Source organism: Sciurus vulgaris, assembly GCF_902686455.1.
Source record: "Sciurus vulgaris genome assembly, chromosome: 1".
In the NCBI taxonomy this organism is placed as follows: domain Eukaryota; kingdom Metazoa; phylum Chordata; class Mammalia; order Rodentia; family Sciuridae; genus Sciurus; species Sciurus vulgaris.
The window spans coordinates 120,551,889-120,571,083 of NC_136461.1; the positions used below are offsets into that span (position 1 = coordinate 120,551,889).

Consider the following 19,195-nt stretch of genomic DNA (forward strand, 5'->3'; position numbering starts at 1 on the left):
GAGAGAAGAAGGAAATGAGTTTACAACAGTTGCCATCTGAGGGCCATGTACTTTTGTCTCACTGAGAAAAAATAAAAGATAACATGTCTCCACTCTCCACTCCCCAAAGAAGTAAGTATGAATGTGAATATAAATAAGCAGGAACCTGTGTTGAATTAACCATAAGTGTTTGCCCAGCCTACTGTTTGACAGAAACCACCCATCCAGGATCTTTATGTACCTTTTTCTTTCTTAGATACCATACATAATGTAATGAAGAAAGAGAATCACACATTGGTGAGTGAGTTTGTTTTTCAAGGGTTCTCCAGCTTCCATGAACACCAGCTTACACTCTTTGTTGTGTTCCTTGCACTGTATATATTAACCCTGGCAGGCAATGTCATCATTGTGACTATAATCAGCCTTGATCGTCACCTCCACACCCCCATGTACTTCTCCTCTGTATGCTGTCAGCTTCAGAGACAGTGTACACACTTGTCATTATACCAAGGATGCTCTGTAACCTCAGGGGTGCACGTCAGCCCATCTCCCTGGCTGGCTGTGCCACTCAAATGTTCTTTTTCATCACTTTGGCAATTAACAACTGCTTCCTGCTCACAGCAATGGGGTACGACCGCTATGTGGCCATCTGCAATCCCCTGAGATACACAATCATCATGAGCAAGAGGGTGTGCTTCCAGCTGGTGGGAGGGGCCTGCAGCATTGGCCTAATTGTAGCAATGACACAGGTGTCAGCTGTGTTCAGACTGCCCTTCTGTGCCTCTAAGGTGGCCCACTTCTTCTGTGACATCCGACCTGTAATGAAGCTCTCCTGCATTGACACCACTGTTAATGAGATCCTGACTTTAATCATCAGTGTGCTGGTGATCTTGATTCCCATGGGCTTGGTTTTCATTTCCTACATCCTCATCATCTCCACCATACTCAAGATAGCCTCTGCTGAGGGCAGAAAGAAGGCCTTTGCCACCTGTGCTTCTCATATCACGGTGGTCATCGTCCATTATGGCTGTGCTTCCATTGCCTACCTTAAGCCCAAGTCAGAGAACACCAGGGATGAGGACCAGCTCATCTCTGTGACCTACACTGTCATCACGCCCCTCCTGAAACCCAGTGATCTACAACCCTGAGAAACAAAGAGGTCAAGAATGCTCTGTGCAGGGCTATTGGCCAAAAAACTCTCCTGACAGGATGGTCCTGTTTCAAACAGAGTCTTGCAAGATTCTCCAGGCCATAAAAGTGGAGCAGTGCCCACAGTCACTAGAGTTAAAATTCTGGAGTCCATTAAGCTGTGGTTTGGTGAGAAGAGGAGAGAACAAAGACACTACAAATCCAGACACTTGAGAATGGAAGGCAGCTCTCCAAAGATCAAACAAGCCTGCATCTCACCAAGAACAAAGATAAGAACTCACTGGCATTGGGAGTGTGATGGCTATCTGGAGAGCCAGGAATTGAATGAAATCAGGGCTGTAGAAAGAACTAATGAGGGGAGACTGATCTGAAGCAGGGGTAAGTTTTAAATATGTAACACTTTTTTTTTTTTTTTTTTTTGGACATGGAGTTTCTCCTTACCCATTTGGAGGCACGTAGGTTTAAAAGCTAACTGAAGTAATTTCTTTATGGACAATTATAGGTTTTTTTTTTTTTTTTTTTTTTTTTTTGCATCTTAGATGCCATAAATCAAGTGATTACAGAGATAAGCATCTATAAAACTCAGCAGCAAAAGTTTGGATCTTTTTTGTATAAGTTCTAGGTTGACAGATAGGAAAATACCTATTTTCCATAGGTGTTTTCAAGATCATATAAGAGAATATTTTTGGAATGTGATTAAAATTCCTTGGAAATCTATTTAAAGAGATAGAAATATAATCATAACTTCATTTATGTTGTAAGAACATGCAAAATATTATTGATGATACTCTATGTAAGGAATTATTTTTAGGGAGAGGAAAGGGTATAGACAAGTTCTGGATCATTGTGATTGGCTTCAGAGATCCGGGCAGAGTGATATAATCTACTAATGAACACAAGTCATACATACAACTATAGTGAACATCTCACATGCTCTTTATGGATGACAGGGTGAAATGAGCAGTGAATAATCCCCCAGAGTCAGCTGAAAGGACAATTCTGCCCACTTGTACCAGGTGATGTATTTTTCACAGGACACATCCTCCTTTATGTTAATTGCAAAAGCTAATGCTACATCTGAATATTTAAAATTTTAAATAACCCATTAAGGTTTAGTCTTACATAGATTCAACTACTTACTTTGGAAAATTTCTGGTAAAATCCAAGAGAACCCAAACTGGGGTTACCCTGTATTTCCAATGGTTACATTTACTTTCACTCAATAAATAAATATGTTTTATTTTTGTTTTTGGTAGCCTTGAAAATGCTGCCCTGTACCTTCAAACCTTCTCAGTAATAAGTCTATATTTACAAACTTTGTTACTAAAATGGTAGGTAGCAGTTTTTAAAGGTTGGCAGAAGTAAGTGGAAATAACACAAACATTGAAATAAAAAGATTTAATTTTGTACTCTACTTCTTATTCACCATATACATTTCAATGAATCTTTAAATTTCTCTGAACCTCAGTTTCCTCATATGTGAAACCTATATGCAAAGTTTCTTCTCAAACACAAAAGTCCTTTGGAAATGAGAAATAAAAGACAAATATCCTTTATTCTTGTTAGAATGAGAAAATAGCTATATTTCCCATAAATTCATCTTCCCTTATCTGCAAAATGGGGTACCAATCCCTGCTCTGTTTTCCCCATTGAATTGTTGTATGAATCAACAACACTAGACTAAACACAGCAGGAACAGCTGTGAGAACTGCAGGAAGTATTCAGAACTACAATGTATTATTATTGCTTTCATCACTAGTATTAGCTAACAAAATCCCCACACTCTTATATCTCCAAATTTTTCTAGCCATTTTATATTATTTTACTGATCTCTTTTGACTCTTATCTTCCTCCCATGTACTTTTAAGTCCTAATTGTTATTCCACTCTGTCATTAACTCTGTAGGTCATATATTTTTGGTCTCTTACAAAAATAATATTTCCAAAACCTTACATTTTTGTGTTGTTAACAATCCCGGTAGTTAATGCCTGTCTTCCTGCTCTACATCAAGCACTTTCCCCTTTGTACTTTAAGAATTTCAAACTCTTTATCATGACTCATGGTCTCCAATACAAAATGCATGTTATAACAACCAAATACATATGTATTCATCTGTGTGTGTGTACACATGTACAAACTGAAGCACAACAGTCACAGAACAGTAGTCAACCTTAACTCATGCAGCATATTTTCATGTTTTTCATTCAAGTCTATTATGTTTCCTTCTATTTCATTTTATTTAAATAATTTTTTATGAATAGAGACATACCTACTACACATTTTGACTATTCGCTCAATAGTTGAGAGTTAAACTCTGTTTTCAACTGAAGTTAATACTAAAGTCCAGTATAAAAAGACTATTTCTGAGATACTACAATGAAATTTTAAAATGTTACTTTAGAAAAACGGATTTTTACTATTAAACATTTATCATCATGCTGAAACAGTTGACATTTTAGAAGAAAGATGTTTAAAACATGATTGTCAGCTTCTAAATCATTCCAGCAGTCACTAAAATATGCATTTCCATTATTAGGTAGATGCTCATTTTTCAACAGAGAAACTGAGGTTGGTGGAGAAACAGAATATCTTGGGTAAATATTTCATCATTCTTTAGCACTTTCTTCTTTGCTTCATATTCTTTATTATATGTAGATTAAAATAATTCACAGTAAAAAAAATAATTCACAGTGGATATTGTTCTGTATGATTTGGGATGTAAAATTAAAATCAGGCGGTGAATTCATCTATAAAAGATTCATTGCTTAAATGGAATTAAGAAATTAAAAATAACACAGTACTTGAAAAAACTTTAATATTTCTGAGTGCTTTACAAAGATGTTTTTTCTAAACCTATCCAATAGCCAACATATTCTTCTTTAATATTACCATGAAGTATTTATTTCCTATTTAACTATTTAAAACTCTTAAATTTGTCCAAAAAGTTAACAATCTAATAATTTATTAATTATTCTTGAATTTTACTCTTACAATAAATACAATGTATATTTAAATTGATAAAATTTCAATATAAAAGTAGATAAAGCTAATTTAGTCAAAACCACAGATAGAATGACTAATTACATTTGAAAATGTGTGTTCAAATATTATTATAAGTCCAAATGACTTGTTTTTTCATTATTAATGTTGTTAGATTGATTAGGACCAATAACTATTTTAAAAGGTGGGGGGGGTGGGTAAAAGGATATCAGTAAAACTCCCAATAAGGCTTATAATTCTCAATCAGAGAATACAGAATTTTTCCCCTATGGAACTTAGCATTTTGAGAGAAAAGACTTACAGGTCTAGAGGGTTCAATGCCCTATGTTGGGAAAAAAAACAAGTTTATCCTTAAAAAACTAGTTTTATCACATTGCCAAGTTTTATCACTCTAGTAAAGAACATCCACACTCTACACCCCAGACACACACACACACACACACACACACACACACACACACACACACACATGCACACAGAGCTTCCAAAGAGCTTGTTACAGAACCACTCTTAGTTATGATTCAACTTATAGGGATCACCAAAAATTTGAAGTCACTAACATAAAAGGAAATATCAATATAATAAAAAATAACAAAGGAAAAACAACATAGAAGAATCAGATACAGTGCAGGGTGTCTATTAAAGTCTGTCAAAAAAACATACATTTCACATTCTCAGAAGGATGTCAAGATAATATCAGTGAAATAAAAGTAGAGTGCTATATAAAAGTCAAGTTCTGAGATGTATGAAGATACTTTACAAATTAAAAATGCATTAGCAGAGACAGAGTGAGGTGAAGTTGGAAGATTAAGGAGCACTAGAACCTGTCTCCTGACCTAAACAACAGAATCTGCCTGATGTAATTTCTCTGGAACCCCAGAGTCTATTGAAGACTTGCAACTTCCAGGGGAAGTCATGACTGTAAATTGCAGTCAGTTCCCATCAATATCAACTCTTAGCACACTAGCAGCTAGCCATTCCTCTCTGCCAGCAACCCAGAGAGAGCTATGCACATGTTGCTGGAAGAAACTGCACACCGTTTTCAGAAGCCAGGGTGACCCTGCCCTCTAAATATGAAGGATCTGTGCTCTGATCACTTATCGCTGCTTGTGATCATACACATGCTAACAAAGAAGTGAACAGTCATTGTTGCCTCATCTCTCTCCTGTGGTTGCAAGGGCCTTGACCTTCCAGCTGACATGGCTTCCTGGGAATTTAAAAGTTCAACCCCCCTTTACCCATTTTATTTATCTTTTTTTTTTCCTTTTTGGAAATAAGACATTGAAGATTTGAGCATTCAAAAGCAATTGCACATACAAGGAAAATTAGAAAATTACCATTCTTTTCCAAGGAAAGATGCATACTCAGTCTGACCTTTGGCACAGATTCTACAACAAAAAAATAAAGATGAAAAAAGCAGAAAACTGGAGAATGAGAAGAATCTGGTTTCCAGAATGATGACAGTTACCTATGTTCAGTGAATCAATTTAAAAAAAAAATGGAATAGTATATTCCAATCAAAGGACAAAAATAAATTCACTATCCTTGAAAGGGATATTATGGCAGATTTTTCAGATTAAGACTTTAAGACAATAAACAGAGTGACCAGCACAGGGCGCCAGGGACTCCCCCAAGCAGCCCAGCCCCCTCCGGCAGGAAGCGCCTATCTAGGCTAGCTTCCCAGGGCAGACCACCCAGTGAGAGCCTCTCGACGCAGAGCCAGCCACAAGTCCCCAAGCCAGTGGAGATATTCGACACGCAAGTGGCTTCTGGGACCAGGGCTGGGCAGCCAAAGACCTCTCCAGGCAGCATTGTCCCCCTCCAGCTGCAGGCTTTTTCCACGGGGCGATCCAAGATGGCAGACTAGAGGGTGACTGCATCTCCAGTTGCCCCAGAACGCAGAATTCAAGAAGGGGAGGCATTGAGAGACTAGGACTAAGATAGAACCACGGGGTGAGTCTCCCCCACCCAGTGAAGCTCAGCTGGGTGGCAGGCCCGGATTTGAGTGGCTTAGTAGAGTGGGACAGGGCAGATAGCATCTCCCCCAGGCAGCTCGGTGCAGTCTGGCGGTGGCTCCGCCCACAGGGACAGATCCTCCAGCCTCTTGGAACAGGCCCCCAAGTGAGAGCCCTTCTGCACAGAAGCAGCTCGGCCAGCTCCAGCCCGCCCCAGCCAGCTCCAGCCCGCCCCACTACCAGCTACAGCCCGCCCACAGGTTGCTTCAGTGACCAGCACAGGGCGCCAGGGACTTCCCCAAGCAGCCCAGCCCCCTCCAGCAGGAAGCGCCTCTCTAGGCTAGCTTCTCGGGGCAAATCACCCAGTGAGAGCCTGTCTACACAGAGCCAGCCACAAGACCCTAAGACAGTGGAGATCTCCAACCTACAACCAGCCTCTGGAACCAGGGCTGTGCAACAAGAGACCTCTCCAGGTCTCTCTCCCTGGAACCGGTAGCGGCTAGGGGCAGCATTCTTCGGAAGCACTGCATTATCAAATTAATCCAAGACTTCTGGCTACTGAAGGCTGGTAGGTGATACACTGGAAATCTACAGGGTCACTATAAGTAGAGGAAATCTACAATATCACAGAGTCCCATTGACATCTGACCAATATGAGAAAACAAGGGAAGAAAATGTCCGAAACAAACCTAGATACTATATCAATAAAACCCAATGACAGCACAGCAGAAGAAATGTCCAAAAGGGAGTTCAGAATGTACATAATTAAAACAATCAGGGAAACAAACGAGGAGATGAAAGAACAAATGCAGGCATTAAATGAACGCACTAATCAACAGTTGAAAGAGCAAATAACAGAAGCAAAAGAGCATTTGAATAAAGAGTTAGAGATACTGAAAAAAACCAAACGGAAATCCTTGAAATGAAGGAAACAATAAACCAAGTTAAAAACGCCATAGAAAGCATAAACAATAGAATAGATCACCTGGAAGACAGAACTTCAGATATTGAAGACAAAATATTTAATCTTGAAAACAAGGTTGACCAAACAGAGAAGATGGTAAGAAATCATGAACAGAATCTACAAGAATTATGGGATATCATGAAGAGGCCAAATTTAAGAATAATTGGGATTGAGGAAGGACTAGAGAAACAAACCAAAGGAATGAACAATCTATTCAATGAAATAATATCAGAAAATTTCCCAAATCTAAAGAATGAAATGGAAACCAAGTACAAGAGGCTTATAGGACTCCAAATATGCAAAATTACAACAGACCTACACCAAGGCACATTATTATGAAAATACCTAACATTCAAAATAAAGAAAGAATTTTAAAGGCCGCGAGAGAAAAGAATCAGATTACATTCAGGGGAAAACCAATAAGAATATCAGCAGATTTTTCAGTCCAGACCCTAAAAGCTAGAAGGGCCTGGAACAACATTTACCAAGCCCTGAAAGAAAATGGATGCCAACCAAGAATTTTATACCCAGCAAAACTTACTTTCAGATTTGACGATGAGATAAAATCCTTCCACGATAAAGAAAAGCTAAAGGAATTTACTAAAAGAAAGCCGGCATTACAGAACATTCTCAGCAAAATATTCCATGAGGAAGAGATGAAAAACAACGATGTAAATCAGCAACAGGAGGAACTAGCCTAAAGGAATAGCCAAATAAAGGAGAAACCAAATCATGTCAAAAAACAAAAATGAGTCAAATGCCTGGGAATACAAATCATATCTCAATAATAACCCTGAATGTTAATGGCCTGAACTTGTCAATCAAAAGACATAGACTGACAGATTGGATTAAAAAGAAAAATCCAACAATATGCTGCCTACAAGAGACCCATCTCATAGAAAGAGATACCCACAGACTAAAGGTGAAAGGATGGGAAATAAACATACCATGCACACGGACTCAGCAAAAAGCTGGAGTAGCCATCCTCATTTCAGATAATGTGGACTTCAAGCCAAAACTAGTCAGAAGGGATAAAAAGGACATTTCATACCGATTAAGGGAAGCATAAATCAGCAAGACATAACAATCATATATATCTATGCCCCAAGAGTGGCTCATTCATGTACATCAAACAAATCCTTCTCAATTCCAGAAATCAAATAGACCTCAAGACAATAATACTAGGCAATTTTAACACACCTCTGTCACCACTGGACAGATCTTCCAAAAAATTGAACAAAGAAACCACAGACCTCAAACACAATCAATAATTTAGACTTAATGGACATATATAGAATATACCATCCAACAAAGAACGAATACACTTTCTTCTCAGCAGCACATAGATCCTTCTCTAAAATAGACCATGTTTTATGCCACAAAGCTACTGTTAGCAAATACAAGAAGATAGAGATACTACCTTGTACTCTATCAGATAATAATGGACTGAAATTAGAAATACATGACAGAATAAAAAACAGAAACTTCTCCAATACTTGGAGATTAAATAATACACTATTATATGATGAATGGATAACAGAAGACATCAGGAGGGAAATTAAAAAATTCTTAGAAGTAAATGAGAACAAAGACACATCATATCAAAATCTCTGAGACACTATGAAAGCAGTACTGAGAGGAAGATTTATTTCATGGGGCACATTCAACAAAAGAAGTAGGAATCAACAAATAAATGACTTAACACTACAGCTCAAAGCCCTAGAAAAAGAAGAGCAGACCAACACGAAAAGCAGTAGAAGACAGGAAATAGTTAAAATCAGAGCTGAAATCAACGAAATTGAAACAAAAGAAACAATCGGAAAAATTAACAAAATAAATAGTTGGTTCTTTGAAAAAATAAACAAAATTGATAAACCCTTAGCCATGCTAACAAAGAGAAAAAGGGAGAAAACTCAAATTACTAAAATTCGGAATGAACAAGGAAATATCACAACAGACATGAGTGAAATACAAAACATAATTAGAAGCTATTTTGAAAATCTATACTCCAACAAAACAGAAAACCTCAAAGACATCAACAAGTTTCTAGAAACATATGAATTACCTAAACTGAACGAGGAGGATATACACAACTTAAATAAAACAATTTCAAGCAATGAAATAGAAGAGGTCATCAAAAGCCTACCAACAAAGAAAAGTCCGGGACCAGATGGGTTCTCAGCCGAGTTCTACAAACCCTTTAAAGAAGAGCTCATTCCAATACTTCTCAAAGTATTCCATAAAATAGAAGAGGAGGGAACCCTCCCAAACTCATTCTATGAAGCCAATATCACCCTGATACCTAAACCAGACAGAGATACATCGAGGAAAGAAAATTTCAGGCCAATATCCTTAATGAACATCGACACAAAAATTCTCAACAAAATTTTAGCAAATCACATACAAAAATATATTAAAAAGATAGTGCATCACGATCAAGTGGGTTTTATCCCAGGGATGCAAGGTTGGTTCAACATCCAGAAATCAATAAATGTCATTCACCATATCAACAGACTAAAAGTTAAGAATCACATGATTATTTCAATAGATGCAGAAAAAGCATTTGATAAAATACAGCATCCCTTCATACTCAAAACACTAGAAAAAATTGGGGTAGTGGGATCATTCCTTAACATTGTGAAGGCCATCTATGCTAAGCTCATGGCCAATATCATTCTAAATGGTGAAAAACTGAAAGCATTCCCCCTAAAAACTGGAAAAAGGCAGGGATGCCCTCTTTCACCACTTCTATTCAACATTGTTCTTGCGACTCTAGCCAGAGCAATTAGACAAACCAAAGAAATTAAAGGGATACGAATTGGAAAAGAGGAACTCAAACTATCCCTGTTTGCTGATGACATGATTATATATTTAGAGGGACCTGGAAATTCCACTAGAAAACTCTTAGAACTCATAAGTGAATTCAGTAAAGTAGCAGGTTACAAGATCAATGTTCATAAATCCAATGCATTTTTATACATAAGTGATGAATCTTCAGAAAGAGAAATTAGGAAACTACCCCATTCACAATAGCATCAAAAAAAATAAAATACTTGGGAATCAATCTCACAAAAGAGGTGAAAGAGCTCTACAATGAGAACTACAGAACACTAAAGAACGAAATTAAAGAAAACCTTAGAAGATGGAAAGACCTCCCATGTTCATGGATAGGAAGAATTAATATTGTCAAAATGGCCATACTACCAAAAGTGCTATATAGATTCAATGAATTCAAATTAAAATCCCAATGATGTACCTTACAGAAATAGAGCAAGCAATTATGAAATTCATCTGGAAGAATAAGAAACCCAGAATAGCTAAAGCAATCCTCAGTAGAAAGAGTGAAGCAGGTGGTATCGCAATACCAGATCTTCAACTCTATTACAAAGCAATAGTAACAAAAACGGCATGGTATTGGTACCAAAATAGACAGGTAGATCAATGGTACAGAATAGAGGACACGGACACAAACCTAAATAAATACAATTTTCTTATACTAGACAAAGGGGCTAAAAATATGCAATGGAGAAAAGATAGCCTCTTCAACAAATGGTGCTGGGAAAACTGGAAAACCATATGCCACAGAATGAAATTAAACCCTTATCTCTCACCCTGCACAAAACTCAACTCACAATGGATCAAGGAACTCGGAATCAGACCAGAGACCCTGCATCTTATAGAAGAAAAAGTAGGCCCAAACCTTCAACTTGTTGGCTTAGGAGCAGACTTCTTTAACAGGACTCCCATAGCACAAGAAATAAAAGCAAGAATCAACAACTGGGATAGATTCAAACTAAAAAGCTTTCTCTCAGCAAAGGAAACGATCAGTAATGTGAAGAGAGAGCCTACAGAGTGGGAGAATATCTTTGCCACTCATACTTCAGATAGAGCACTAATATCCCGAATCTATAAAGAACTCAAAAAACTCTACACCAAGAATACAAATAATCCAATCAACAAATGGGCTAAGGAAATGAACAGACACTTCACAGAAGAAGATGTACAAGCAATCAACAGATATATGAAAAAATGTTCAACATCTCTAGTAATAAGAGAAATGCAAATCAAAACTACCCTAAGATTTCATCTCACCCCAATTAGAATGGCGATTATCAAGAACATAAGCAACAATAGGTGTTGGCGAGGATGTGGGGAAAAAGGTACACTCATACATTGCTGGTGGGGTTGCAAACTAGTGCAGCCACTCTGGAAAGCAGTATGGAGAATCTTCAGAAAGCTTGGAATGGACCCACCATTTGACCCAGCTATCCCACTCCTTGGCCTATACCCAAAGGACTTAAAATCAGCATACTACAGAGATACAGCCACATCAATGTTCATAGCTGCTCAATTCACTATAGCCAGATTGTGGAACCAACCCAGATGCCCTTCAGTTGATGAATGGATAAAGAAACTGTGGCATATATATACAATGGAATATTACTCCGCCAATGAGGAATGACATTCGCAGGCAAATGGATGAAATTGGAGGGTATCATGCTAAGTGAGATAAGCCAATCTCAAAAAACTAAAGGACGAATGATCTCGCTGATAAGCGGATGAGGACATACGGGGGTGGAGGGTAGAAGGGGTTAGTGTTAGGGTTAGGGTTAGGTTTAGGGTTAGGGATAAGGAGGGTGGTAAGAATGAGGAAGAAAGGAATGTATAGAGGGAAAAGACGGGTGGGAGGGGAGGGGGGAAGGGGAAAAAATAACAAAATGAATCAAACAACATTGCCCTATGTAAATTTATGATTTTTAATTAAAATTAAAAATAAAGAAAAAAAGACAATAAACACCTCCCCCTTCAAAAAAAGAAAAAAGAGTGGGCAAAGCTAAGAAAACATAAAAAAATTGAAATATTAATGAAGAGAGAGAAAAAAATAGAAAAAAGAAATCTTGGAGCTATAAAGTAAAAACACTGAAAGGAAAAATTCACTTGTGATATTCAAAGCCAGATATGATCAGGAAGAGGTATCAACAAACTTGAAGAAAAAATTACTGAACTGAAAAATAGAATGAAAAAAGCTAAGAAAGGTGAACAAAACCTACAAGAACCATGGAACACCATCAAGTAGACCAGCATATGCATTGTAAGAGCTCCAGAAGGAGAAGAAAAAGAGAAAGGGTAAAGAGAATATTCTAGTAATAATGACTGAAATTTTCCCAAATTTTATTAAAGATATGAATATACACATCAGGAAGTTCAACAGTTCCAAGTAAAATGAGCTTAAGGAGACTCATATGAAGACACTAGAATTCTAATAGGCATGTGTCACCATGCCTGTCTATCTAAAAATCTTAAATGGAAAATTCCAGAAATAAGTCAAAAGTTTTGAATTGCATGCTGTTCTCAGTAGCATCCTGCTCCTTCCCATCTGGGACATGAACCATCCCTTTATCCATGCTAGGTACCCATGTTAGTCACTATTTTAGTCCATTTTGTGTTGCCATCACAGAATACCTGAGGCTGGGTACTTTATAAATAAAAAGGGTTTATCTATCTCACAGTTTTGGAGGTTGAATGTCTATGATTGGGTGCCTTATCTACTGCATCACAACATAGCAGAGGAACAGGAGGGGAACTGGCTGTATTCAGATGGGACCAAGCATATAGAGTGGCCTTGCTTTTATAACAACTCATTCTCACAAGAATTAACTTACTCAGTGAGACCAGCATTGACTTTTCTGAGGCTGTGCTCCTGTGACCTAATCACCTTGCACTGGCTCTCACCTCTTAAAGGCTCCACATCAACATTGCCACACTGAAGACCAAGCTTCCAGTCCATGGACCTTTGGAAGATACTCAGACTATATCCAAACAGTAGCAGTCATTTAGCAACCATCTCAATTGCCAGATCAACTTCAGAGCATCACAGCTGTGTTCCTTTAGTAATTGTCCTAAAGCACAAAAGTAGTGATTCTGTCCATTAGACTATGTTTTAAAAAAAGCTGAAAAGTGCATTCCGTTTGTGAAAAATTGAAAGTTTTTGACCTAATAAGAACCTGAAGTTGTTAAGAACTACTGTAAGAACAAATCTTTTATCTATTAAATTGTGAAGAAAGAAAGAGAAATCTATGTTACTTTTGCTGTCATACATCAAAGTGCAGAAGTTACTAGACAGCAAGTGATAAAGCTTAGTTAAAATAGGAAAGATTAAATTTATGTATGTATATATTAGAGAAGACATAGTATGTAGAAGGTTTGGTGCTACCTATAATTTCAGATGTTCACTGGGGATATTGCAATGTATCATCTGCAGATAATGGGGACTATTAGACAAGTTATTCTCAACAAAATTATTATCAGATTTCTTGTCGGAAACCAGAGGTCAGGAGATCCAAGATGGCAGACTAGAAGGTGACTGCATCACCTGTCACTCCAGAACTCAGGATTCAAGAAGGGGAGGTATTGAGAGACTCGGACAAACATAGAGCCGCAGAGTGAGTCTCTCCCACCAGGTGAAGCTCGGCCTGGGTGGCAGGCCCAGACAGTGGGCAGCTTCTCAGAGCAGGGCAGGGCAGCAAGACACTTCCCCAAGCAGCCCTGCTCCTTCTGGCACAAGGTGCAATCCACAGCCAGCTTCTAGGAGTAGGCCCGCCCAGTGAGAGCTTTTCTGCACAGAGCCAACCCCAAGTCCTGAACCCAGTGGCGGACACCAGCCTGCAGGGGGCTTCTGAGACCAGGGCAGGGCCGCGAGAGACTTCCCCAGGCAGCCCTGCTCCCTCCCACAGGAGGCCCGGTCCATAGCCAGGTTCTCATAGCAGGCCTGCCCAGTGAAAGCTTTTCCGCACAGAGCCAACCCCAAGCCCCAGACCCAGTGGAGGACTCCGGCCCGCAGGTGACTTCTGAGACCAAGGCAGGACAGAGAAAGGCTTTCCCCGAGCAGCCCGGCTCCCTCAGGCAGGGACAGGCCTGTCTATAGCGAGCATCTAGGAGCAGGACCGCCCAGTAAGAGGATTTCCATGCAGAACCAGCTTCAAGCCCTGGAACCAGTAGCAGGCTAGGGGCAGCTTTCTTCAGAAGCACTGCATTATCAAGTTCCTCCAAGACTTCAGGCTACTGAAGGCTGGGAGGAGATATACTGGAAATCTACAGGGACACTATAAGCCAATAGAGGAAATCTGCAATATCTCAGAGTCCCACTGATATCTGACCAATATGAGAAAACAAGGGAAGAAAATGTCCCAAACAAACCTAGATACTATATCAAGAAAACCCAATGACAGCACAGCAGAAGAAATGTCAGAAAGGAAATTCAGAATGTACATAATTAAAACAATCAGGGAAGCAAACGAGGAGATGAAAGAGCAAATGCAGGCATTGAGGGAGGAGATGAAAGAGCAAATGCAGGCATTAAATGATTGCACCAATCAACAGTTAAAAGAGCAAATACGGGAAGCAAGAGATCATTGCAATAAAGAGTTAGAGATACTGAAAAAAAAAAAAAACCAACAGAAATCCTTGAAATGAAGGAAACAATAAACCAAGTTAAAAACTCCATAGAAAGCATAAACAATAGGATAGAACACCTGGAAGACAGAACTTCAGACATTGAGATAAAGTATTTAATCTTGAAAAACAAAATTGACCAAACAGAGAAGATGGTAAGAAATCATGAACAGAATCTACAAGAATTATGGGATATCATGAAAAGGACAAATTTAAGAATTATTGGGATTGAGGAAGGCAAGAGAAACAAACCAAAGGAATGAACAATCTATTCAATGAAATAATATCAGAAAATTTCCCAAATCTAAAGAATGAAATGGAAACCAAGTACAAGAGGCTTATAGGACTCCAAATATGCAAAATTACAACAGACCCACACCGAGGCACATTATTATGAAAATACCGAACATACAAAATAAAGACAGAATTTTAAAGGCTGCAAGAGAAAAGAATCAAATTACATTCAGGGGGAAACCAATAAGAATATCAGCAGACTTTTCAATCCAGACCCTAAAAGCTAGAAGGGCCTGGAACAACATTTACCAAGCCCTGAAAGAAAATAGATGCCAACCAAGAATCTTATACCCAGCAAAACTTACTTTCAGATTTGACGATGAAATAAAATACTTCCATGATAAACAAAAGCTAAAAGAATTTACAAAAAGAAAACTGGCACTACAGAACATTCTCAGCAAAATATTCTATGAGGAGGAGATGAAATGCAATGATGTAAATAATCAAAGGGAGGAACTAGCGTAAAGGAATAGCCAAATAAAGGAGAAACCAAATCATGTCAAAAAACAAAAATGAGTCAAATGCCTGGGAATACAAATCATATCTCAATAATAACCCTGAATGTTAATGGCCTGAACTTGTCAATCAAAAGACATAGACTGACAGAATGAATTAAAAAGAAAGATCCAACAATATGCTGCCTGCAAGAGACTCATCTCATAGAAAGAGATACCCACAGACTAAAGGTGAAAGGATGGGAAATAAACATACCATGCACACGGACTCAGCAAAAAAGCTGGAGTAGCCATCCTCATTTCAGATAATGTGGACTTCAAGCCAAAACTAGTCAGAAGGGATAAAAAAGGACATTTCATACCGATTAAGGGAAGCATAAATCAGCAAGACATAACAATCATATATATCTATGCCCCAAGAGTGGCTCATTCATGTACATCAAACAAATCCTTCTCAATTCCAGAAATCAAATAGACCTCAAGACAATAATACTAGGCAATTTTAACACACCTCTGTCACCACTGGACAGATCTTCCAAAAAATTGAACAAAGAAACCACAGACCTCAAACACAATCAATAATTTAGACTTAATGGACATATATACAATATACCATCCAACAAAGAATGAATACACTTTCTTCTCAGCAGCACATGGATCCTTCTCTAAAACAGACCATATTCTATGCCACACAGCCAATCTATACTCCAACAAAACAGAAAACCTCAAAGACATCAACAAGTTTCTAGAGACATATGAATTGCCTAAACTGAATGAGGAGGATATACACAACTTAAATAAATCAATTTCAAGCAATGAAATAGAAGAGGTCATCAAAAGCCTACCAACAAAGAAAAGTCCGGGACCAGATGGGTTCTCAGTCGAGTTCTACAAACCCTTTAAAGAAGAGCTCATTCCAATACTTCTCAAAGTATTCCATAAAATAGAAGAGGAGGGAACCCTCCCAAACTCATTCTATGAAGCCAATATCACCCTGATACCTAAACCAGACAGAGATACATCGAGGAAAGAAAATTTCAGGCCAATATCCTTAATGAACATCGACACAAAAATTCTCAACAAAATTTTAGCAAATCACATACAAAAATATATTAAAAAGATAGTGCATCACGATCAAGTGGGTTTTATCCCAGGGATGCAAGGTTGGTTCAACATCCAGAAATCAATAAATGTCATTCACCATATCAACAGACTAAAAGTTAAGAATCACATGATTATTTCAATAGATGCAGAAAAAGCATTTGATAAAATACAGCATCCCTTCATACTCAAAACACTAGAAAAAATTGGGGTAGTGGGATCATTCCTTAACATTGTGAAGGCCATCTATGCTAAGCTCATGGCCAATATCATTCTAAATGGTGAAAAACTGAAAGCATTCCCCCTAAAAACTGGAAAAAGGCAGGGATGCCCTCTTTCACCACTTCTATTCAACATTGTTCTTGCGACTCTAGCCAGAGCAATTAGACAAACCAAAGAAATTAAAGGGATACGAATTGGAAAAGAGGAACTCAAACTATCCCTGTTTGCTGATGACATGATTATATATTTAGAGGGACCTGGAAATTCCACTAGAAAACTCTTAGAACTCATAAGTGAATTCAGTAAAGTAGCAGGTTACAAGATCAATGTTCATAAATCCAATGCATTTTTATACATAAGTGATGAATCTTCAGAAAGAGAAATTAGGAAACTACCCCATTCACAATAGCATCAAAAAAAATAAAATACTTGGGAATCAATCTCACAAAAGAGGTGAAAGAGCTCTACAATGAGAACTACAGAACACTAAAGAACGAAATTAAAGAAAACCTTAGAAGATGGAAAGACCTCCCATGTTCATGGATAGGAAGAATTAATATTGTCAAAATGGCCATACTACCAAAAGTGCTATATAGATTCAATGAATTCAAATTAAAATCCCAATGATGTACCTTACAGAAATAGAGCAAGCAATTATGAAATTCATCTGGAAGAATAAGAAACCCAGAATAGCTAAAGCAATCCTCAGTAGAAAGAGTGAAGCAGGTGGTATCGCAATACCAGATCTTCAACTCTATTACAAAGCAATAGTAACAAAAACGGCATGGTATTGGTACCAAAATAGACAGGTAGATCAATGGTACAGAATAGAGGACACGGACACAAACCTAAATAAATACAATTTTCTTATACTAGACAAAGGGGCTAAAAATATGCAATGGAGAAAAGATAGCCTCTTCAACAAATGGTGCTGGGAAAACTGGAAAACCATATGCCACAGAATGAAATTAAACCCTTATCTCTCACCCTGCACAAAACTCAACTCACAATGGATCAAGGAACTCGGAATCAGACCAGAGACCCTGCATCTTATAGAAGAAAAAGTAGGCCCAAACCTTCAACTTGTTGGCTTAGGAGCAGACTTCTTTAACAGGACTCCCATAGCACAAGAAATAAAAGCAAGAATCAACAACTGGGATAGATTCAAACTAAAAAGCTTTCTCTCAGCAAAGGAAACGATCAGTAATGTGAAGAGAGAGCCTACAGAGTGGGAGAATATCTTTGCCACTCATACTTCAGATAGAGCACTAATATCCCGAATCTATAAAGAACTCAAAAAACTCTACACCAAGAATACAAATAATCCAATCAACAAATGGGCTAAGGAAATGAACAGACACTTCACAGAAGAAGATGTACAAGCAATCAACAGATATATGAAAAAATGTTCAACATCTCTAGTAATAAGAGAAATGCAAATCAAAACTACCCTAAGATTTCATCTCACCCCAATTAGAATGGCGATTATCAAGAACATAAGCAACAATAGGTGTTGGCGAGGATGTGGGGAAAAAGGTACACTCATACATTGCTGGTGGGGTTGCAAACTAGTGCAGCCACTCTGGAAAGCAGTATGGAGAATCTTCAGAAAGCTTGGAATGGACCCACCATTTGACCCAGCTATCCCACTCCTTGGCCTATACCCAAAGGACTTAAAATCAGCATACTACAGAGATACAGCCACATCAATGTTCATAGCTGCTCAATTCACTATAGCCAGATTGTGGAACCAACCCAGATGCCCTTCAGTTGATGAATGGATAAAGAAACTGTGGCATATATATACAATGGAATATTACTCCGCCAATGAGGAATGACATTCGCAGGCAAATGGATGAAATTGGAGGGTATCATGCTAAGTGAGATAAGCCAATCTCAAAAAACTAAAGGACGAATGATCTCGCTGATAAGCGGATGAGGACATACGGGGGTGGAGGGTAGAAGGGGTTAGTGTTAGGGTTAGGGTTAGGTTTAGGGTTAGGGATAAGGAGGGTGGTAAGAATGAGGAAGAAAGGAATGTATAGAGGGAAAAGACGGGTGGGAGGGGAGGGGGGAAGGGGAAAAAATAACAAAATGAATCAAACAACATTGCCCTATGTAAATTTATGATTTTTAATTAAAATTAAAAATAAAGAAAAAAAGACAATAAACACCTCCCCCTTCAAAAAAAGAAAAAAGAGTGGGCAAAGCTAAGAAAACATAAAAAAATTGAAATATTAATGAAGAGAGAGAAAAAAATAGAAAAAAGAAATCTTGGAGCTATAAAGTAAAAACACTGAAAGGAAAAATTCACTTGTGATATTCAAAGCCAGATATGATCAGGAAGAGGTATCAACAAACTTGAAGAAAAAATTACTGAACTGAAAAATAGAATGAAAAAAGCTAAGAAAGGTGAACAAAACCTACAAGAACCATGGAACACCATCAAGTAGACCAGCATATGCATTGTAAGAGCTCCAGAAGGAGAAGAAAAAGAGAAAGGGTAAAGAGAATATTCTAGTAATAATGACTGAAATTTTCCCAAATTTTATTAAAGATATGAATATACACATCAGGAAGTTCAACAGTTCCAAGTAAAATGAGCTTAAGGAGACTCATATGAA

At 38.0% G+C, this 19,195-nt stretch overlaps 1 protein-coding gene across 2 annotated transcripts in view; it reads left to right on the forward strand.

The window, feature by feature from the left end:
* Nucleotides 1-252: 252 nt before the first annotated feature.
* LOC306638957 (olfactory receptor 10J1) overlaps nucleotides 253-19,195 on the forward strand; it is a gene marked incomplete at both ends in the record, with an annotated part of 51,245 nt that continues 32,302 nt past the window's right edge. The window contains one exon of one of the 2 annotated variants that reach the window (XM_079102407.1): nucleotides 253-373. In XM_079102407.1, coding sequence (XP_078958533.1) covers nucleotides 253-373 — 121 coding nt within the window. The remainder of the gene's footprint in view (nucleotides 374-19,195) is intronic. The other variant, XM_079102406.1, reaches the window with a different exon arrangement.